Here is a 23,678-nt window from a genome sequence, read left to right on the forward strand (position 1 = left end):
TGGTTGGTTGGTTGGTTGGTTGGTTGGTTGGTTTGTTGGTTGGTTGGTTGGTTGGTTGGTTGGTTGGTTGGTTGGTTGGTTGGTTGGTTGGTTGGTTGGTTGGTTGGTCTGTTGGTTGGTTAGTTGGTCGGTCAGTTGATTGGTTGGTTGATCTTGTACTTCTCTGCAGCACGAGGTCACTGAATGTTCCAAAGAAGTAGGAAGCAGCAGTTTTGGGAAGGTATTCCCTAAATGAAGCAAGACAGCCAACAATTTGCTTTAACAGATCAAAACCCTGTGATGGCAAATAGCAATTATTTCTGTCTCAAACCCAACTCAATCTGTCCATGGCCAGGCTGCCAGGTTAAGCAGCAAATTGTCTCTCTTGCCCCCAGGTGTGACAGCCAGGCTGTGTGATGTGGCACTGCAGTGTCAGCCTGTTGACAGCAGAGCTCCTGCATGGACTACAGCTGACAGAAGAAAGAAGTATTGATTCAGCTCTGGGAGCTCTGCATCCTGATGGGAGGCAAACACTTAAAGTGAGACATCTCCAATGAAGAGATGTCTGCAAGACAATGCCCTGCTTGAGCACAGAAAGCAGAGAGGGAGAGGGGCACGGAGAGATTTGTGCACCTGAATAGTCCAAAACACCAAGAGTCTTCAGTCACCAAAGCTGCAGGATTCCATGCAGAGCTCAGCTGCGTTTCTTCAACACTGAGCTTAATTTTCCTCAGCTCTAAAAAAAGCTGTAGTTGTTAGTTACTGCTCCCAAGACACAGCTTAGCTTGCAAACACTGTAGTACTCCCACGCTGCATTTCATTAGTCAAAACACATCATCTGGAAGCCACACCAGTTGAAGGCAAAGTGAGTGTCCATGCCACTTGGTCAGAGGGCAGTGAGACATTGTCTGTATCCAGCATGAGCCATTGGGCCAGCAGCAGAGAGACCTTCACTGGCTGGGAACAAAAAGCTCTTGAGATACTCAGGCACCAAATGTACTCTGAACTGGAAAACATGACTAACAACTCCTCCAAGGACAATCCAGCTAGAGGCTGTTCAGCCAAGGCTGATTTCAGACACACACAAAAGCCTAGCAGATCTACAGGGTTTCATTTCACTGCAGGGACTGGCACTAAAGGGAAAGTGGTGTTAATTGGAGGGCAGTAAGTGCTCTTTTCTGAAGATATTTAGCTGCTTTTCTGAAACAAGTGCAGAATCTGAGATTTGGAGTCTTCAGGATGGAAATTCAGTGTTATGTTCTGGCTTTGCTGGTCGGGGTGAAAAGTGTTTCTTTGTGTCAGTGGGAAAACCCTGACATCTTCAAAGGAGGCTGCACCAACAAACACTGGAGAGCCCTGCAGAGAGCTCTGCCACGTCCATGCTCCAAGGCAGCCCGTTTTCAATTAGGCTGAACAAAGACACAAAGAGGCAAATTCAGGATGCTGATCTCAGAAAGGGCTAAAGCACTCGTGCCAGTTTTTTATGCCTTCCATTTTGCCTGCTCCTCTCTGGCTCCTGTTCTTGGGAGTGCACATTTGGTTGTGCAAATTGGCTGTTTCACAGACGTGCACAGCTACAGAAAAACAAGGAGAAAACTCTTTGTGCTTGGTAGCTCAGATGAAGTACTTAAAGAATACGTTCTTTCCAAATGAAATAAGTGTTGAGCAGCACACTTATATTGGTTGCTTAGCAACAGGTTATCCTTTGGCTGTGCTGGGGACTGCACGGGTCCTCTGAGACTGCCATCACAGACCTGCTTGGAAATGTCAGATTTGGAAAGGATGCAAAAGTCACTAATTCTATTTTTTTTTCCTGTGGTATCAAATAATTAAACCTCTCCTATTAAATTAGAACTTCAACCTCTTCTGGGACTCTAAAGCACACAGACTTCAGTGGGAGAGGTGTGGTCTGAGTTCTGCAGGGAAGAGCAACAATGGTTATGGTTTCCCTCTTAATGAGGAATTGCATTATGCAGTTCCCATGCAGCACTTTCCACGTGAAGCTCTCAAGTGCTATTTTTCTCAAGAAAACATTATTTCACCTAGCACAGCTACACCAGGAGGACATATCCAGGTACAGCTACACCAGTAGAGTCCTTAACCAAGATGTATCCTGGAGAATGAGTGGTATTATGATTCCCTGTTCTCCAGTGCAATAAAACAAACACTCCAGTGGCTGCCTAAGCTCCTGGTGGCTCACAGAGACAGCTGGACTGCAATGCCAGGGTTTTCTCTATGCACATTCACAGAGACAACTGGAAAGGCACACACACCTCCAACCCACAGCCAGCTAAAGCAGCTCACGGTGGCAGCAGTGCAGGTGTGCTCATCATTAAATCCTGAAGGGCAGCAGATTTTTCTCTTTGTTATTAAAAAGCCTTTGCAGACACAAAGAGCTGTGAGAGCCTCTGTTTACACAGACATCAGAGCTGCTGCTGCTGCTGCTCTGTGTCCTGAGCCCATTTAGCCCTGCAGAGCATTGGGGCTTTTTAGCTCAGGTGTGGCACTGTCCTGGTGCCCCTCTGATGCTTCCAAGGTCTCAGCTATTAACAGTGAAGCCCCACTCAGGGTGATGCTCTCCAGGTGGGGACAGCTGCCACAGCCTTTTTGTGTCACTAAAATTTGTAATGTAAAGGTGTCCAAGGTTGCTGACGCCTTTGGCAGCACTGCTCTGTGACCACCATCCTGCAAGGGTTCTGATGAATCACACAGTGGTGAAAGCAAACACTGTCCTCTGCCAAATTCCTGACCATTACCGTGTTCTCTGTACCTAAGTGAAGCCATTAAAAATTCCTTATAGCTAGAAAATATTACATAGCTGAAATTCAACTGCCATTCTAAAAGAATAAAAGAAAATTATATGGCTAACCTTCAAATAACATAATTATTTTCTTTATACACTACACTTGCAATCCTGCAATTTACACTTACCATGCATTTATCCTGCATAGAGATATTCTACAAAAAGTGTAAATTAAATAGATATTTTCTAAAGAGTTAGTGTTAAAAAAATATAACTTTATTTTTTTCCCTGTGATTAGACTCAAGCAAATAAAAAATACTCTATTTAAGCATGAACCAGGCCAAGGTTCACTCCTGGGCAATGACAGCAGCCAGACAGATACCAGCAGCATAAACATGGGCCAGAAAGAACAGATGGAATGAAGCTTACAGATACCAAAAAATCATAATTTTCAAGTTAATATCCCATGGTAACATCTGAAATAGTTTCAATTATTTTGAAGGCTGGTGCCTAAAACAAGTAATAACTCCTGCTGTATGTTGTCCCAACAACTTTTTTCCTGTTTGCTAGATAGCCAAATCCTCATTTTTCCCTCTTTGCAGAGGCCTCTCTGTGGCACCCTTTGGGCATATCTGAGTTCTGGGGACAAGGAGAGGGTTCTCAGAGCTTTCACTGCTTCAGAGAGGAGCTGAGTGCCAAAGCACACACCTCTCCAGCTCTGCAGGTGTTTTCAATGTAAATGTTTGGGGATTTGTGCTGCAGCTACATTTATTCATTAATCTGGAGGGGGGAGTTTGGCAGGGAATTCCTCCCCAGAACATTTCTGGAGCCTGCTTTCACTAGCTGAGTCCAGCTACAAACAGGCAGGTAAAACTGCCTTTTGGTTTTTTTTTATTCTGACATTAGGAATTTAATAACACCCTCTGAGGATGAGCCACCTTCTTCAATTTCTAAAATAGATCCACGACTTCCTGGCTGTGTTTAAATGTGCTTTGCTAATTTGCTTGATTTTGTTTTTTCTTTATTTGCTAAAAAAGATTAAGAAATTGGCACTTTCGTGCTCACAACTACAGCCAGGACTGTATTGCAGATGCACCAAAACATCTGTGTTAATTTCTGTGTGTGAAGATCAGAAAAAAAGCTGCTCCTAAATAAGATATGTTTTCCCCTTCAGGATGTTGCCACTCATCTCCACACAATGTTTCATTTAAACTTTTTAACAACTGAAAAAAAATTCAGGTGTTTTAGAAGAGCTCTATGTTAATTAATAATTTCAGGCCCAACAGAAAGACCCCATAAGTCACCAGGAAACCCAGTTGTTACTGCAGAGATCAATCAAGTGGAGATTCAAAAAGCAATTTGGAAAGACAGACCTGGAAAGACAGACCCATTTAAATGAGGAATCACAGGTAAATGAGTTCAGTAATTAAACACCAGAGTGCTGCTTTTGGACTCTGTGTGATGGCCCGTGCCAGCTTGGTGCCTCAAAAGCAAGATGTGCGTTATAAATCAGGAATTTAAAATGCTGCTGGTGCAGCTCCCTGTGGAGCACAAGCAGAGGCTGCAGAGCTCCCAGAGAGCACAAATCTCCCATTGATGGCCCTGGGGTGTGACCCAGGCTGGCCCTCCCTGCTCCCTCTGCAATGTCACAGCAGGACTGGGGAGAGCTGAGCACGCTGCTGATTTATAATCAAAGTTTTACACATTCGTATCATGCACTGTCTGGGGAATGGGTGCTTTAAAATCTCTTTGTCTCGAGTAATTCAGCTTTTTCAGGAGCAGAAATGCCTCCAAATATCCGTTTTTCTAACATGCTTGCTTGTCTCTGCTGTATGTTATGGAACAACTGGGTGTATTGAAATCCCTTGGGGCACAACCATTAGGATCCAATGTAGAATGCACGCTTCAAATGCCAGGATTGGGATGGTGCTTCTCACTGAGTGTTCACCATTGGCTAAATAATAAAGGAAATTGCTGTCACTAACCTTTCCATATGAAAATCTGGTAACTAGCAATACGATTTCATACCATTTGTGAAACTCTCAAGTTTTGGATCCTATTAATGAAATACATGTGTTTATTAAAATTAATCAATAATACAATTAATGTATTATTATATTAATAGGCATTAACATGGTTAATGCCTATTGTTTTATAATATTACTAACCAACTAAAATCTACATTCAATCTCTTCATCTCAAGTGACAAGAGGAAAACAGTTGCTCTAGTTCAATGGATCCATATCTTAGTTCCTATTTGCAGTTTGTAGGTACTGAAACAATTTGGTTGAAGGCAGATCTTATGAGGTTTTTTATAGAAGTGTTGCAAAAGGGTTGAATCCCATCACCCATCACAGGCAAACACAAACCATAAGCACTTCTGTGTCAAGGAATCACACATTGCATTATCTACACCCATGCACTGCACAGGACAATTAAATTCATAGTTTATCAAACCTTAGGGTATAGCATGAGTAAAATAAAGTTTTAAACAGAAAACACAAACAGTTTAACAGCCTGAGTTCATGGCAATCTTTTGGTAAGTTTCTCCAGGTGGCATCAATCTGTCCTCTTCACAAAAACCAATTTAGAAACAAGCACAAGTTCTACTTTTCTATTATGTGTTCCAACAGCATGAGGATTTAAAAGACCTTTTTAATACTAAGCTAATATTTACTTGATTTCTTGTCCTTGGATACTTTTCCATTATTGGCCCAGGCTATCTGAACTGGTTCATCCAGCTCATACTCTACACCTCTCTTGCAGTAAAATGTTGCAATATTGGATTGTCCCTTTCCAGCCTGGAGCCTCTTACATTCTACATGAAGAATAAAGAAAAAACCCAGCTCAGAATACAGAATACAGATATGTGGATAACACATATCTGATCAGTTCTGTTGAAGGTGTGGGACTTCTGCTCCACCTCAGATGGACCTTCACTGGTCAGGACCTGAGGTTCTAGAAGCCTCACTTTTGGGCACCACATAATTTTATAAAGGAGTTGCTAATTGCTCATCTGGGTGGAGGAAACAGCAGCATCTCTATATTTAAACTTGAAGTGATAAATTATTCTGATTACCTACCCTGAATTAGCTACTAAATAAAAAAAAAAGCTCATGTGGGGTTCTTTATTTAAGAACAATTTTCAGCACTGCAGCTTTGCTTAGGACACCTCCCATCACTTCAGCTGGAGCCATGCAGCCAGAAAGGAAGCAATCTGCAGCACTGAAGTCACTCTTTAAATGTTAAATGCAGAAATGGTTGGGCAGGTTTTATTCTAAAAAGCACATTGCACACATGATCAGATATTGTTGCCATGGCTGACTTCCTTTATTGCTTTGAGTAAATCCATATTTGATGCATTAAGGATGGATTGGGTTGCTGTTGGGTAGAAGTAGGTCAAGTGATTTTTAAGCCACAGTTCTAAGCGTAGACTAAGAGCAAACACAATAGATATTTTCTTATTTTTTAAATCTTTAGCATGTGCAATTATAGTCAACCTATTATTAACTTGCACTAAATGCATAATGCCATCTAGTGGGAAAATCAACAGGTTTAGATGCAACAAGTCTGGATATCCCATGCAGTATCAATCTAATTAGTGTTGCAACCACTGGACAGGTTTAATATGGAAATAAGTTTAAAGCAAAAGAACCTCCACAAAAACGAATCTTTACAGATGATGATTAAGGTCTCTTCCAACTCAAATTGTTCCATGACTCCATGAAAATTTAAATATCTTCCAAAGATGTTTTGTCCTCAAAGTTAAGATAAGCATACAATTTCAGTGAACTTCTATTTAAAGTGATTATGGGATGGGAAACAGACCTCGGTAGCTTCTTGATTTTATTTCCTGATTAAATTTCATGTAGAGATTGAATTTTTGGTAAACACAATTACACAAACTTCAGCCTGATAAAGGAGGCAATTTAAAGTTTACTGATACATCAGCCAGAACAACCTGTAATTCTGGAGAGTTTCACAATTAATGATCTTTATAAGCATAAGGTCACTTTTCTGTACCCATAAATAAAAAAGGAAACAAGTGACCAGAATTCAAAGTTATATAAGGTGAGGGCAATAGACTTATCATAAAAAGAGAGAGTAGAAGAAGGGGCTTAGATAGACTATCAGATAAGTAATGTACTCCATTGAGAGCCCTTCTAAAATCAAAAGTAAAGCAACAACCCACCAGGAGTAGTTCATCAGGATTTTATCCTTCAGGAGTACATAGCACTTATCCTTTATTGGTAAATTAACCTGCTCTTAGGCTGGAATTATCACTTTCTCTAAACCTCTGCACATTTTGTGTCTACCTGCTTTGATATGACTTTATTTATCAGTTACAAGGTAAAACCTTTCAGCAGCATAATCCCTGATTATATTGGCTAAATCAAAGAACTTTGGGCCTGAAGGACCCTGTGGAGATCATTGAGTCCAACCATTTTCTCTGGGAAGGACCATAAGCATCACTATCCCAGGTCAGCTGTGTGGTTTTTGTGGTAGCTGAACTTAGAAATCCTCCAAGGGACCAATTTCCACCCCCTCTCTCAGTAACCTCTTCTGGTGATGCACCAACATCATAGTGAAGAACATTTTCCTAATGTCCCATCTGAACCTCTCATGACACAGTTTGTGACTGGCTCAGGCCATTCATTCTCATTCTGTCTCTTCAATTTTGAAAAGGGAGAAGAACAAACAATTCTATTGTAGTGGTAAAAGAGATTTTGCACAGCAGAATTATGGAGAAAAAATTATCTTATTAAAAAGTTGAATGTATCCCCCCAAATTCTCAGCCTGCAAGTAAGGCTGAAATGAGTAAGCCAAGAAAGAGCCATCCAGAGCAAAGTTAGAGGGGTGTAAGTTAAGAAACATGAACAAAAAAGCCAGATCTATCTTATAACTAAGTAATAACTACACCCAAACTCTAATAATCTCTTGCAATTATTGTCTGGTGCAAGAAGTGTGCTCAGCTGCAGAAACTGTGCTCCTTTTGCACATGAAATGTGCAGTGGGTCTGTGTGAGTGTTTTGGGGCTGTCACTGCCACAGTGAGGCCTTTCTCTGCTTCACATGTCTGTGTTACAATATTGGTCCACTTGTTAAAAGTCCAACTAATTAAAAAACACATCACCTTGCCTCCGTTAGCTGGATTTCAAACTTTATAGGAAGAATCTTTTTTTCTTGTTACACACACAAAAAATCCTGCCTGACCCAAATATGGCTTGTGGTTGACTCAACCTGAAAAGTCACTTTGTGATGCATCTCCTGCTAACAAATTATAAACTGGTATCCTAAATGTGACAAATCCAAGACATGTGAAATGAAGACACTTTGGTACAAAGATAGGACAAAGTCTGTGGGCAGCCTTTTAATTAAAGAAAAAAGTGAAGAAAACAGGTACTTTTGGAGACACAAATCCAGAAGTCAGGAAGACTGTACACCCAGCTACACTTTCTGAGCATATTGTTTGGAAATTAATTAAACCAGTTGGTTTAATGAAACTTATTATTTCTATTTACAGATATTGCCTCTGTTTGCCTAAATATATAAATACCATCCATTTGTATAGCCCAGTATCAGCTGTGCTAGTCAGTGGATAGGGCAAAATATAATCAAACCATATCAGTCAATAAAATAGAAGAATGTGGAAATTAAGTGAAACTTCTGTGGCTATTAAGGCATCCCTGCACCCAAATACCAAAGTATCAATAGTCTTGATGATGGAGAGGGAGCTGCCCGCATTACTCTGTGGCTGCCTGTCCCTTGATAACTTTTAGACCTCATCAAAAGCTTTAGACAGAATCTGAAAGAGATAGAAATTGACTTTCATCATAGTCTGATCAAATTATATGACTGATATTGTCATCTTTCTTTTTTATTGCAGGACAATTTTATTGCAGCAGAGGTTCAAAATTTCACTGATATTTTGAGCTTCAAACTTCAATTGCATTTAAATTCTTATTGTTTAAGAAGGCATTTGTAGGTGGATTTAAAAATCTTCATTCTATAGAGAAAAGTTCTTCAGTTTCCTAAAGATGCTTCTCACCCCTGTAAAACTGGGAAATGCACAACTCTATCACTGCTAATATAAATGCTTTATTTGGGTTATTAATCAATGAATGTTTTATTTGGGTTATTAACCAACTACCTTATCCATCTTCCATAAATCCAGATCTGACAGAGTTCACTATGGATAGACAAATGTCAATATTCACAGTGTATTTCCCCATGCAAGACCAATACACATCCATTGCTTTTCCTACTGCTGCACACAGAGAAGGGCCTGGCTTTTGGATTTAAACTTTAGGGGTTGAATTCCACTAAAAAATGGCCTCCATTTTTTCTTACAAGAAGTACAGTATGAATTATGTGCTTCACTCTTTAGGAGGATGATATACTGAGAAAATAAAGAATGTAAAATCTATTATCACTCTCCTGTAGGTTGTTGACAATATTTCTGCCTCTTCCAAAAAATTAGTATCTAGAGAATCTAATTATTTTACCTACAGCATCTCCCTTCATTAAAATTAAGTATTCAAACCCAAATCATATGTCAGGACTCAGGAAACTAATTTCATTTCCTCCAGGAAAAAAAGCAACCAGAAACAAAATTAAACAGGTAAAAAACATTAAGTGGGTAACAGATTCCTCTAGGTATTTGAAATTTTATGTCCATCAAGCAGAGTTTGATTTAAAGTGTCAAACATCTGCTTGAGAAGGTGTCAAAAAGCCCCCAAAACTGGCACACAGAGAAATGTGAATGCTTTTCTGGCTATGAAGAACATGTTTTACAAAATATTAATTTTGGCAGTGGCTATCAGGCTTTTTCAACACTCTTTATAGTTACCCTTGCTAAATACTCAGGTGGGAATGTGCAGATCCCCAGCAACAATTCCTTTGGCACCAGAAAATGATAAAATAGTCTTCAATAAAATGCGGAAATATTATCATCTCATAGAGTTTATCAAACAACTTAGAGTAAAAGTGAGCTGTGGAGTATTTACTCAAGAGCAATGAAGAAGCAAGCTAAGAGGAGTAGAAAGGAAATTCCCTCAAACACTCACACAGGGTCTTTTGATAAAGATGAAAATAAAGCAATAAAAAGAAATTCTGTTGCTGATGTCACAAGGAATAACACACCAAACTAAATCACAAATTAGAGCTTAAAATATGAGAAAAGATGTGAATTGGGCACTATTCCTCATAAAACCTGTTTTTTTTTTCTTTTTCTGTCTTTTCTGATACAGGCATTAGCACTGTGTCAGAAAAGACATAAAAAGAAACAATTTTTATGGTAAGTCTACTGCCTTTACCTTACCTTCAAAGTACGCATTGCCACTCATAATTTTCTTCATTTTTTAAATGCACAGGATAAAATTTATAAACTATAAATATTTCATACATGCAAGGGGGGAATCTGAGTATGAAGTAAATGTGTATCTACCTTTTCATGCAGCCTTTTTTAACAAAACCTGGGTCTGGCATGTTGGGAAAAGGGCTCAATGGACTGGAGCATCAGGAGGAATGCACTCAGCAAAAGTGACTCAATCTATTTGTGATAAAAAGAATGTTTTTTGATTTCTGTAGTTCACTTATCTCATGTTTAATCATATGAACTTAATGGAAAAATGTGTATAAATTTTCAAAATGAATGTGAGAATACTTGAAGTTACGCAAATACGTTGGAAGTGTCTGGTTGTTAAAATGCTTTAGGATGGGAATTATCATCAAGTAATTATAAGCAATTGAATAAGTTTATTACAAAATTATATTATTTTTCTTCCTAGGAACTTCCTAGCTTTTTTGTTTCTTTTCTTTGATGCAAAAATCAAACACCAGCTGCTTAAAGTCACATCATCCAATAGGCTATGGCTAGAGTCTCATTGGGAATAAGATCTCTCTACATGGTGTGGAAAAAAGTAAAAAAGAGGAAGATTATGACTTAAGTAACAGGTTGTTAGCTCTTGAAAATGAATTTTCTCTTCTATTTATCTTCAATACTTGTGAATATTAACAATGAAATAAAACCACTGTCAAATAAGCCAGTTTTATTCAGTTATACAAAACCTGGAAACAAGAGGTCTGCAGTGGTATAAAGAAAGAACATTGTTTGGAATAGACACATTTAGTCTTGCTTAACTGCAGAATATTTCTCTGAACAAAATAATGAGATTAGTTTTTATGGTTTCCCATATTTACACAGCAGTTTTGTCTTGAATTAAGAATGACTCTTAAATAGTTTGAAAATGCTCACTGTCAAGAATCTTTTCCAAGATTTTCTGCTCATTTTTCAGACATATTTTGCAGCCTCTGCTTTTATTCCCCCTTTGTTGCCACAATGGAATCTCTCAGTGCTCGTGGCTTGTGCTGGCTGTGGCATTTTTTGCAAATATGATCCTGCAACAGCATTGTATAGGGAGAGGGTAGGTGCTTATGTGAGGTGTCATCAATTACTCACCAAGGTCACTGCATGCTGCATTCTCTGGGAATCATATTGTGGGCACTCTTCACAGCCTGAAGGAAAAGGCACTGAATTATCATATTCTTTTGCCAAAATAACATTCTGATTACTTTTGACCCAAAGTTAATATTCAGTCTAAAAATACCAAGAAGAGAGACAATTTCAATTTAAACTCTGTTTAACCCAGTGCAAGAGAAAAACAGTGAACCACTGACATACATTGGATAATAATTTAAGCAAGCTTAAGTAGTGTACTGTTGTGTACCAACACCAACATTATTTTTAGTTTAAAATTATGAAAACAAGGTGACTAATACTAGGCTGAGAGGTATCCAGACCAGGTTAAAAGAACCTGGTGGTCTGATCCTGTTGAGCACTGAAAATGCTGTGGGGCTACAGGTGAGCTACAGAACAAGAGCAAGATGTCTGCTTCCCAATAAACCAGCAAAAAAACAAAGAGTTAAAAAACATCCTACAGTGTGCAGCCTAACTTGTTTGTAGAAGAAAACTGTAGGAGAAAAGAAGGCTATGGCAGCCAATGTTGCACAGAATGGTTGAGGGACTATTAAAGGAAGTGATAAGATTTGTGAAAAAAAAAAAAAGTGAAATACAGAATCTAGAGGTTTTCATCACTAAACAGACATAAATCATCTAATCATTAGAGAAGGACATGTCTAAATGATCTCAAGTATCTTATCACCTCATCCACAGAGAGACATGAATAGGGAGCTGTAGTGCAAAATTACTGAGCTCTTAACACCACAAACACTTATGGAAGGTGCTGCCTTTTGGAATACCAGGATAACTCAGTTTCAGACTTTGTCCTAGAGGAGTGACAGTGAAGATGAGCTATAGTGATGACCTTTATGAGACTGATGGGCACCTTTAGAGCTGGATTGGTTCTTAGTTTTGTTTGAGATATGTCCCTGCAGCCCTGCTCCTGCTGTAGGGCCATGAAAGGCATATTGATCCAGTAAGAAGTGAGAATTTTCTTTTGACTCTCAGCCATGAAATGTCTGATAGACCAAACTAATAAACCACCCTGGCTGACACTTGCACTTCCTGCAATACAATGCCACTGACAAACACAGAATTTTGCTGCCAAAATTTGTGTTTAGTGCATGTGTGGAATGGTGTGTGGGATTGTCTTGCTCTCATGCCTTTAAGCACAATAACAAATAATCACCAGGTCAGCTGACCAGCTCTTTCCAAACCTGCAAGAGTGCTCTTAATTTAAGTGCTGCACTTAAGATGTTGGTCAATATGGAACATGGACAACCTAACATCAATGAAACGAAGCAAAATTCCTTCTCAGGAACCTTTGAGTGCATCACTGTGTTCTCCTAATTCAAGTGAAAACATTCCAGTCAGTAGTGCTAAAATGAAAAGGAAAACCAGAAATTCAAATCCAATTGACATTCTTCATAGGCAGGGAGGGAGAAGGGAGGGAAGAAAGGAAAGGAGGAAGGAAGGAAGGAAGGAAGGAAGGAAGGAAGGAAGGAAGGAAGGAAGGAAGGAAGGAAGGAAGGAAGGAAGGAAGGAAGGAAGGAAGGAAGGAAGGAAGGAAGGAAGGAAGGAAGGAAGGAAGGAAGGAAGGAAGGAAGGAAGGAAGGAAGGAAGGAAGGAAGGAAGGAAGGAAGGAAGGAAGGAAGGAAGGAAGGAAGGAAGGAAGGAAGGAAGGAAGGAAGGAAGGAAGGAAGGAAGGAGATAAAAGAGCCACAACAAAAGCAGACCAAGTCAATACAGATAAGGAAGAAGTTTTTTGTGTTGTTGCTGTTTGCTGTGGTGCATGAGACTTCCATCTCATCTGAAATCTTTCTCTGGGAGTCAAAATATTATGAAAATTACAGGCAGCTCCAGCTGGGAACAAAGTTCTGCAAATGTGTATTAATCTTGCAGCAGCTACAGCATATTAGGATGGTGTCAGTCTAGTTAGACTGAATCCAGAGAATCCAGAGACTTTTTTTTTTTTTTAATTTATTTTGGCTTTCCATTATTCCTATCCACCAATGGGAGGTTTGAGGGACCAAGAAATAAAATCATGTATTAATATGGCTATTAGAGTGAGGCTTTTTATCTTCATTAATTTTGCCTATGGGTTTCATACACAAGATGTCCAACATGGCTGGAAAACAGGATCCATGCCTTTAAAAATCTAGCCCTACATCTTTATCCAATTGAACACACTTTGTGTGAATGTCATGAGAAATAAGAGGCAATTCTGGAAAGCAGCTTCCAGCAGCTCTGATATGACAGTCCTTCTGCTCCTTGGTAGCCAGTTTGTATAGACAATGGAGTGTTCTGAAAGGCCCTTCATTGTGGATCTGCCTAATGTTTTGAATTTGTATTTTCTAAATGCAGTGTATGACCCTTCTCATGCTGTGTTTGAAAGCACTGAAGAGAGTCATTTAAAAGAAACTGTAATACTCTTTGCAGGCATCATATTCTTTGCTATGGCCTGAACACTATAGCAATTATACAATTAGAGATAGCTCCAGTCCCTGCCAGACACAGTTTTATGTAAGAACAGCAATTGAGGGCAACTGAAAAAAAAGAGAAAGAAACCCATTAAAGTTTAAAACTTGTGCTTTGGTGTTCCTAGTTCCTATTTTTCTCTAAATCATTTGGAAACGTTCCCCTTTGACCTCCTTTTAAAGAACTGGAATTAGGAATCTCCAGGCACTTTCCTCTTGGTTTGATTTCTGGAAGTTCTAAGAATACCAAAATAGCTCAGAGAGACTAAGAGAAAGGAGGTGGTGTTCAAGGAGAGCCACTGGTCAGTTTCTCATTTCTCAAGGAATAAGGGAGTTCTTACTGGAATGGATCAGATAAGGATTTATCTCCACAAAAGAGGAGGGATCCTGCAATAACTGCACTGGGGAGCATTGCATCTGTTGCAGCAATTTCAAGGGACCCTTCGTGGTTTGTCCTGGCTGTGCTCTGCATGGGATGGTGCCACCAGAGGTTTCTGTGTCCCTGCAAGGTCCCAAAGAGTGGTTGGTCCCCATTCCTTCTCTCTGACTAGGTTACAAAAACGGTTCCACTCATTTAAGGATTCTCACTTTACAGACACATTTTAAGTGAAAGAAACACACCACAATCTATTTTTATGGTAAGCAACAAAAGGTGAGGCTTTTCTACTTTTCATTTACCTCTCTCATGCATACATCCATCTGCTGTAGCATCTTGCAGGTTCTGGGTAACCAGAGCTTAATACAGAGCCCTTAAAGAAAAAAAAAAATCAATTTTTAAATACAATTACTAGTTTTCAACCCCTCCCAACTCAGTCCAAACCTCAAAATAACAGTTCCCTCAAAAGGACTCACTTGTGTTAACTTATGCACATGAGAAAAAAACTCTTTTGACATTAATATCAAATAGGTATGTTGTAATTTACCATCTCATGAGGAAAAATCAAGTAATTTTGGCATTGCTTATATTCATATTAATGCTGATCCAGCTAGAAGAGCAAGAGCTCTGGGATCACAAAGCAGGGTAGGATAGCTAGGGGTGAAGGTGAAATTTGGGTGAGAGTCATGAAGACTTCAAAAATATTTCATACAGAAGTGTAGTATACTATACAGAAAAAAATCATAACATTAGGTAAAAACACCAATCCCTCACATTACAACAGCCATCTCCACTCCACAAGATTGCCAAATGCCAATCAATTTCTAAACCAGTATTTTTTGCCATTTATTTATATTTTACTTATACTTCTTCAAATAATTAATGATTTATTATTATAAATGCAGATTGAAAGATTTAGAAGATTAATATACAGCTTTAAGAGGCATTTCTTAAAATTAAGACATATTGGTAATCATGTTGCACTGACAATTGTTAGACAGGTATTACTAAACTACTACAAAACTTTTTTTCAAGGCTTACATAGCCAAGATTCTGACAGTTCATAAAATCATGTCCCTGTGTTGGCATCAATATTAATTTCCTGCTGGCCTTTCTATACTTGCCAAATTCACTAATTTCTCAAAGGAGAAAGGCAACCTGATCTTCACACAACTTTAATCGGGATTGTAGCCTTATGTATCACCAAAGGACCAGGGCTGCAATGCTTAATTGTCTTTTGATATTTTCCTAGACAAATTTTTCGAGTCAAAAACATGCTGCAGCTTCAAAACATATCTGCCTGCTAGTAAGCATGCAGTTGGGAGACTGTGCCCGCACAAAGAATGCTTTGTTTGTTTGCACCTCTCCATCTAGCCATCAGAAACCAGCACAGACGAGCAAGCAGCCCTGACACAGATTTATCTGTGAAATTTTGCATTTTTAGAAAGCATTGCTGTGCTCTTAAGATTTTAGGGTTTTTTTGTCTGTGGTCTTGTGCAGCCCTAGGAAAGGCAGGTGAGCAATCTGAGGAGGCCAGCAGGGGTAACCCCATGCTTCAGCATGAGATTGCTCCACGTTCGAGGGCAGTTTTAAGGCAACTCTGAGTGTCACAGACCGGCAGCGCTGCGGGCTCTGAGAGGCGCCTGTGTGGGGCGATTCTGCTCCCATCCCGATAAGGGGCAGAGGCAGGGCGATAACGAGCGCATCCCCAGGCAAGGGGAGCCGTGTCTTTACCTGTGTGAGGGGAGGCGAGGCGGGCAGGGCTCGGGAGCGCTCCGGCACCGACAGCGCCCGGGCAGCGCTTCCCCCCGGGCCCGGCTGCGGGAGGAGGAGGAGGAGGAGAGGAGGAGGAGGCAGAGCCCGCCGTGGCGAGGGGAGGCTGAGGAGCTCCCGCTGCCGGGCCCGGCGGGGCGGGGAGGGGACGGGCAGCGCCGGGAGGCGGCACCGCGCTCCACCTGCGCTCTCGCCGCGGGCAGGGATGAGGCGGCCGCGGGCAGCGGCGCTCCCGGAGTTTGTTCGCTGCCCGTCCCCGTCTCCCTGATGCTCTGAGCCGGAGTCTCCTCCTCTCCCCGGGCTCGCACCCGGGCTGGATGCTCCGCTCGCTCCTCGCTTCCCCGCCACAGCCGCCGGCCGCCTCCCGCCGCCCCGCCAGAGATGGAGCCGCCCGCCGCGCCCCTGGACACCACTCCGGACCCCGCCATCGTGCAGCCCCCCGGCGCCAACCCGCCCGGTGCCCCCCGGGAGCAGCAGCAGGAGCAGCTGCGCATCGGGGAGAGCGGGCAGTTCAGCGAGGGGCTGGAGGACAGAGGTGAGCGCCGTCCGTCCGTCTGTCCGTTCCCCTCCCTCCTGCACGCTGCCCTGCGCTGTGGCGAGCCCCACCACCTCCCCTGAGTCCCGAAGAGCCTCATACCCACCCCGACGGCTCCTCCGACACCCTCTCCGCAGCATCCTCTGTCGCTCTCTCCTGGACCCGTACCCTCCCCATGCCGCCGCAGCCGCCCTGCCCGTCCCCTCCCCTCCAGCCCTTCAGCACACACCGGTTCTTGCCCCCCGAACTCCCCCTCCAGCCCGGCTCGCCCACCCCTCATCCCGCCGCTGGCAGCCGCTCGACATCCCCCCCGCGCCGCCCTCGAAGCTCTGCCCCGTTTTAGCTCCCGTGCGAGCGCTCCGCGACAGCTTTGAAGTATTTTTATAAACTCTATTCGTGGCTGCTCGCAGCTCGCCCGGGAGGGAGCTCGCCTGCCTGCCTGCCTGCCTGCCTGGCTGCGGGCGGCACTCGGCTCCGCAGGCAGCGCCCGGCCCGGGGCGCGGTGCTGGCGGCATCGGCGCTCCCGGAGCTCCCGGCTTTCTCCTCGGAGGCCGCCGAGGTGCCCGAGCCATCGGGGTGGTGGCAGCCTCCCCCCGAGCAGCGGCACAACGCGGCGTTTCTGGGGGTCCGCCCCAACAAGGCTGCGGGTTAAAGTCGGGGCACTTGTCTCCCTTCCCCCAGCGAGGTGTGCACTTCCACACAACTGGTTTTTGTTATTGGCGGAAATACCTGACCAGGTGTTTGGAAGGTGCCGGCTGGCAAACCGCGTTACGCATTGGTGCCAAGCACATCAATTTCGGACATCTGTTCAGGGCTCACTCACCTGCCGCCCACAAAGGCAGCTGCCATTTTAACCCTCCCCACTGCCCTGTCCTCCACAACGCCTCCAGGCTCCTCTTCCACACGATTTGTCTCCATCTTTTAATTTCATCTATTTCTTCCCTTAGCCTGAATCTCTGTTGCCTCCTCTTCCTTTTCCATTTTGCTTTCACCATCCGGGAGTCGCTTTTGTGTTCCCAGTGTTCATCCACAGCCCCTTTACACGTATCCCCTCTATGTCCTGCTCCATGCCCAGCTTCCCAAGCCCGTGCCTGCTCACAGATCGTAGACACGAAGTAGAGGAGTGAGGGGGAAGAGCATTCACCACCTTCCTGACAAATTCCAGTCGTGCTGGGGCTGGGGACAGCCCTTGCTCCAGGGGTACCCTCACTGTGGCTGCCAGTGGCTGGGGACAGGCATTGTGCCTGCCTGAGGGCAGTCTGAGCTCCCTTTTACATGAGTGAGGAATTTTGGTTATGGTTCCAACACAGAAGTTTGGGTACAGAAAATTCTAATTAGTGCCCAGGATGACAGAGCCAAAGGTGAAAGCTGTCCCTTTGGCATTAAGGGTAGTTCCATAAAGATAGTGTCTGTTATACCTAACCTACCTCTTTCTATGAGGGAGATGAAGCTAAAGCTGCTGATTTAATTTTCTTCCTTGCCTCTATGCTCTTTCTATGGCCCTTCAGTACCTTTCTTTTTGCCTTTCCTGTAGTTACTGGTTCCATGTGTACCAGGATAATTTCATTGTGGAGGGAAATCTGGTATGATTTTTGCAGGTTGTCCCTGTTGAAAATGTTAGCAGTCTGTCCTTTTAGATTGTACTTTTTCCTACAATCTTTTCCAGTGAATCATACCAGATCCAGTTATAGAGATGATGCTTCCATGTTTGCTAAAAATAAATACTAACCCTAAATTTTGGAACTAGATATTTGCTCTTTAAGAGCCAGATCCAAAATCGGTGATAATATTGTGGATGGGACCCTTAAATTAACATCCTTAGGTGAACAGGTTTTTTATTAGCCTTATCTCTTCCACAATTTCTAACATGACATTTTAAAATGATCCCTTAGCCAAATAGAAAAGTACTTCTGGTAAGTCAGCATATGGTAAAGAATATCCTAGAATCACTTCACAAATATGCCAAGCTTGTGTTCTGCAACTGTTAGGCAGGTTTTTTTCTCCTTCTGATTTTTTTATGGGAAGAAAATCTGTTAATATGTGAAGATGCTGAAAGATAATTTAAAAATCCAGTGAATTTAATCAGTTCCTCATCTTTTCTATACCTCAAGGATATCCATGTGTTAAATAAATTATTGGCAATTAAATTACTCAGTATGTTAATTTTAGGGCGGAGGAATTCCATTTGTAGATGGTAGCTTTTTATTTTTGTAGCAGTGCAGGTCATACTGAAAGATTAACTTTCATCCTCCTGTGGGTGCTTGCTTTCTTATGGTCAGTGAAGAAATATGGAAGTTTACCTTGTGATTTTTGTTCTTGTGTGTAAATTAATGAGCTGTTGTTGCCTCTAAATAATTTTCATTCTATGGGCTTGGTAGTCATGTGAATGAGTTTGTATCTCTGTGTGCTGGCCTCAGGACACTCCTAAGAATGATACGATCTTTCTTGGGGGTGAAAATATTAAAGGCAGAAAATGTATTTGAATTATTTCAGGAAGGAAGGGATCACATCGCTGACAGCCAGAGTATGCCAGCCATTTTGAGAGACAGAGAAACACGCGCACACACGGCAGAAGTGGTGGAGTTTTATAAAGACTGCAGTCTCTGTCATACTGGACACGTGCTTGACATGTGAATAGTAATCAGGAGTGCTGCACTAGCTCTGGGGCTTGTTATTCATCCCTCAGTTTAATTAGGGTATTGTTTGATTTGTTAGTATCAACCATGTATGTTGGGCTTCCCAGGTAGTACGAGTTGTAGCCATGAATTAAAAGATGTATTAAAATAAAGAAACAGGTGAGGATATCTGTCATTCTGATCTGTGTTTACTTGAGGTTGGAAATATTGAGAGCTAAAATTGGCTGAGAAAACCTTTGCTTTATGTTCCAAGAAGATTTGGGCCATAATTTGAAATCCTTGTTTGGGGAGGGGACAGGAGGGATGAATACACACAATGTGAAAGATGTATTTTCTCTAGGGTTAGATTAGTAGAAATCCCTCCTATGTTTCAAGATGTGTTGCTGAATTACTTATAGCAGACAGCAATTAAACTGTACATCGTTATATATAGTAGCAGAAGATAGGCCAAACATTTGTGGGGAAAAAAAAATGCTTCACACAAATGAAAGCAGGCATGTGAGAAATAGCTGTGCAACACTATCAGTAAAAGACTCAGGGCTTTTGGAGTTGGCATCTCTCAGTTTTCGTGTATTAGACAAAGAATGCATGTAATAAGAAATAGACATAATTCCAGTATAGGGCCTGCTCCTATATTTTGTAGATTCCTGGTCCTAAGTTTGTAGATTCTTTCATTAAGGGGGGAGTCTGTAGCACAAAGTGTCATAATATTTAAAATTTTCTAAAAATACAATACAAGCATGAAATTCTCAGAGTGGCTTTCTGAACTCCCATAAAGAAACTCTGTGTGCTTTATTGTAACTGGGGTGTAAAAGGCATAAAGAATTTTTCCAAGACAGCGTGTATCCCACCAATTATGCTGGGATTACAACCAGTAATTTTAACAGAATCCAAGTGGCAGAATAAAATCTGATGGCTCAAATTTCACCACCCCTGGATGCCTGCCCCTCTGCTGACATAATGCTGCCCCCAAGGCAGAGATGTCTGATTCAGTTCTGAATTGATTCCAAAACCATTGCAGTTTTCAGCCAGTGTATTACAGTCAGTTGAAAGTAATATCTGTGAAGGTTAATAAACTTGGTTAAGCATGGTGTGGATTCAGGAGTACACTGAGAACCAGATCAGATGTCCCTGCCTTGAAAGTGGCAATAGCCACCAGAGAGAAAACTGGGGAAGGTGAGGACAGTGACAGCTTCAGCTCTTCTGTTTTAATCTGGGGCTGGTCTGACACAGCCCCTGTTCTCCACCCTTTGTCTGAGACCTTAGAGCAGCCACTGAAAGTCATGCTGTTAAACCAGTGTGTCAGTTCAATGCATTCAGTGCAGGCAAATCCCTCTGAAAAGTGCTCATCATCTGAGAGGAGCCACCCACATCTTCTGGAGTAACTCATTAAGAATTTTAAAGCCATCAGGTTTTCTCTCCAGTTAAGCAGATTTGAGCTGAAACATAATGGTGACAAAGAGTGTATGTTTCAAATTAGATGGATGTATTAAACATAAAGTAATCAGAATGGGATTTACAAAATGGAAATTTGTAAATTTCTGAGTGTATTTTAGAAGTGGCTTTAGACTCAGACTGAGAGAATAAAAGCCAAAGAACGTTAATTTATGTTTAACCTGCATTCTCTGTGATGTAAGCTCAGTGGACAAAAGACTTGCACAGACTGAAAGCATCAAAAAAGAGAAAAAGCAATAGCATTCCTTTGTGTTCAACAGCCTTCTGCACCCATTGCAGCAAGGACAGAGTTGGTTCTTCAATTAGTTCTAGATGGGAATGTGTTCTTAGCCCAAATGAAGGACAAGGTGCTTGAAAGGGCTTTTCCAGCTGTGACAGCTTTGATTCTGGGGCATGCCCACTTGTGCTTTGATGATCAGTATGTGCAGTGTATCCCTGTGCTTTGGGAGGTGATTCCACTGGGATTGGTGAGCAGGAGATTTTCTCCTGTGTTAATTAGCCCCAGGATCCTCAGGTTCTGAAACAGATTCTGATCTGAGGGACAATAGGACTGAGCCATTTCTTGTGCAGAGGTACAGGTGGAAATCACATTGATTTGTGAATTTCCATGACTGGCATGCAGTGCTCTTTTTGAGGGATTGATGTGCAGAGTCAAAACAGCTTGTGTGTGCTCTTCTTGCTTACTCACATGTTTCTGGTGGCCTCATTCACTTCACCTTAATAATGTGAGCAGGATTTGGTTCTGTATTGCTTCTGTGTGTAATATGGAATGCAAATGTGTCTTCTAGGGCTGAACTGACACAGCTGTGTTTTTGGAAGGAGCGATGCATTGTTCATACCTTCTTTGCTTATTGCTTGTCAGGTTTACTAGAAAGCAGTACAAGGCTAAAACCTCATGAAGCTCAGAGCTACAGAAAGAAGGCATTGTGGGTTTCCTGGGTCTCCATTATTGTCACACTGGCTCTTGCAGTGGCTGCTTTCAGTGAGTATTGGGAATATTTTAAATTTCACACCTCTTCCTTTTTGTTTTTCTTTTGGTCTCTTAGAATTTTCTTTCTTTGTAGAAGCTTTCTCATGTTTTTTTATTTTTCTTTGCAACTGCTAAAGAGGTTTTTCTCTAGACTGCCTGTGTCTGCATGGTGCTTATAAATTAGTAAAACTGTTGGGTTTTTTTCTGCAGAGTATGGGATTGTTGAAGGTCGGAGAAAGAAACAGGAGATGTTGATTCCTGCTAGCATTTATACATGTGGAACTGTTCAGTGTAAAAATCATTATGCAGTGGGTTGTCTTTTGCCAAAGAGGTCAAATATGACAAATCTTAATCTATTTGAGATTTGTAGTGGGAATGCTACAATTTATCTGTATTACACTGACAGATAGCCTAAAACAATGCTAATCTGAAAGAGAAATTCCATTTTCTTTTTTGAACAGTGTTTTTCTATAAGTTCCATGACGTTTTTCTAGTTTACCTTTATACAAAGAATTTGAATGGGAAAAAAAAAATCCAAACAAAATCCAAATCACTTTTATATGGGAAAAATTAAAATCTATTTCTTTTATTTCAAAACAGGAAAAAATGCATAATTGTGTAAATACAAATTTGAGTTCAATGCAAATTTGCAAAATACGAGCTTTGTATCTTGGGCAATTAAGTAACACATGAAAGACAAAAAGAAATGTGGAATGTGGAACAAAATATTTTCGGTGGCACATTCTCTGTTTTAGAGAGAGGAAAAATCAGAAGTGATTGAATTTATGCTTTAATGCAAACAAAAGGAAGGTTCTGTCTGGGAGAAAATCAAAGAAGTCCCAAAACATCATTCTTAAGCTTGATAAAGACAGACTTGTATTGTTTTTCCCTTTTATTTTGGAATCACAGCAGCATGTCTTTTGTTATTCTGATCTGCATTGTATGACCTGCTGCTGGAGGTTGGTGTCAGCTCCCGGGAGAGGTGATTAAAACCTGACCAAATGGTCTCTGGAAACTCAGCACATATTACACAGAGCAATTTATATGGAAACACAGGAACAATAACTTGGTTCAGAAATAAGAAAATAGAGGAGGGACACTTGAAAGCGGAATCTGACAGTGTAAAGAATTTGAATGTTAACAAGAGAGTGAAACAAGTTTCCATTTTGTTCTGCTTCATGGAAATACAGTGGTCTGTCTTTGCTACTGAAGCAACATAAAGGTAAATACTAAGTTACAGAATAACCTTGTAATATAGTGTTATATTAACACTATAGTTTTAAGGAATATTGTGATACGCCTAATTTTATTTTTCATTTGTCAGGGTTGCAAGAATTAAGTGTAATATAAATAACTAAAACTGTGTCTTTTAAAAGGATCCTTAAAAACATTTTTAAAGATTATTTAGGCTGAATTCTTTTTTTCTTTCCTTGTTTTTTGGCAGTCTGTTAGTGTTTGGAGAAACAAACAGCAAAGAATGTAGTGCCTGTCTGGATATCCTGTGGCTGCATATTCAGCTGGAGGGGATAGGCACTGAACTACTGAAATCAGTAACTAATTATATGTTTTTGGAATGTGTCTGTCCCCATGGTTTGCTGAGACTAAATTTATGGAGAGTAAGAGAGGAATCAGCACACAAATACATATTAAATCTGTATGGAATCTCTTATTAGGTAGTTGGCAGTTAACTTACATGCCACAAAAGCCTTGCCAGGGCTTTTCATGTCTTTACTATTAAAATTTTTCAATCTTTGAAGGAAATACACTGACTTCTGGGGTCACTTTGCTGTCCCCAGGCAATTTCATGAAGTTCTGTTCATTTTACTGCCTTGCACTGGCTGCTCTCATCCTCAGTGCTGTCCTTTTAGCAGGTTCCCCCAGCCAATCCATGAGTTGGGAGAGATGCCAGGTGACCAGAGTTTGCTGCCTGTTTGATAGAAATATCTAATTGTCACTTGGGTACCTAACACTGACAATTATCTGCAAACAACTGCTATTTAAAGCATCCTCTTTCCATTTTGCCTCCTGTCTGTAATGGTGAAGTGTTGGAAATACAGCCCTAATGTTCCATTTCAGTGAAAAACAGGGATCTGCTCTGGTAATTTTCAGGCTACACTGACCATTCTCACTGCTCTTCCTCACTCCCCTAGAAATTCCTCATTTAAATTCCTGTTTTGTCCCCTTATAGGCTTCAAAATGCTTTCTTGCAAGTGTGTCCCACATGATACAGTCAAGATATTAGGGCAGGGAACTGATGTTATTTGATAACTGTAG

At 41.3% G+C, this 23,678-nt stretch overlaps 2 protein-coding genes across 3 annotated transcripts in view; one reads left to right on the forward strand and one right to left on the reverse strand.

Annotated features, from left to right (window-relative positions):
* Positions 1-14,408, reverse strand: part of ACMSD (aminocarboxymuconate semialdehyde decarboxylase) — a 36,720-nt gene extending 22,312 nt beyond the window's left edge. The window contains exons 1-2 of one of the 2 annotated variants that reach the window (XM_063161626.1): positions 14,338-14,408; positions 11,183-11,238 (exon numbers count right to left, since the gene is read on the reverse strand). In XM_063161626.1, coding sequence (XP_063017696.1) covers positions 11,183-11,238; positions 14,338-14,350 — 69 coding nt within the window. In that variant the 5' untranslated portion in view covers positions 14,351-14,408. Of the gene's footprint in view, positions 1-11,182; positions 11,239-14,337 lie in introns of those variants that run through there. The other variant, XM_063161629.1, reaches the window with a different exon arrangement.
* Positions 14,409-15,988: 1,580 nt separating this feature from the next.
* Positions 15,989-23,678, forward strand: part of TMEM163 (transmembrane protein 163) — an 88,038-nt gene continuing 80,348 nt past the window's right edge. The window contains exons 1-2 of the mRNA XM_063161630.1: positions 15,989-16,343; positions 21,297-21,416. Of these exons, the coding sequence (XP_063017700.1) occupies positions 16,190-16,343; positions 21,297-21,416 (274 nt within the window). The 5' untranslated portion in view covers positions 15,989-16,189. The remainder of the gene's footprint in view (positions 16,344-21,296; positions 21,417-23,678) is intronic.

This window comes from Melospiza melodia, chromosome 8 (assembly GCF_035770615.1).
Source record: "Melospiza melodia melodia isolate bMelMel2 chromosome 8, bMelMel2.pri, whole genome shotgun sequence".
Classification (NCBI taxonomy): domain Eukaryota; kingdom Metazoa; phylum Chordata; class Aves; order Passeriformes; family Passerellidae; genus Melospiza; species Melospiza melodia.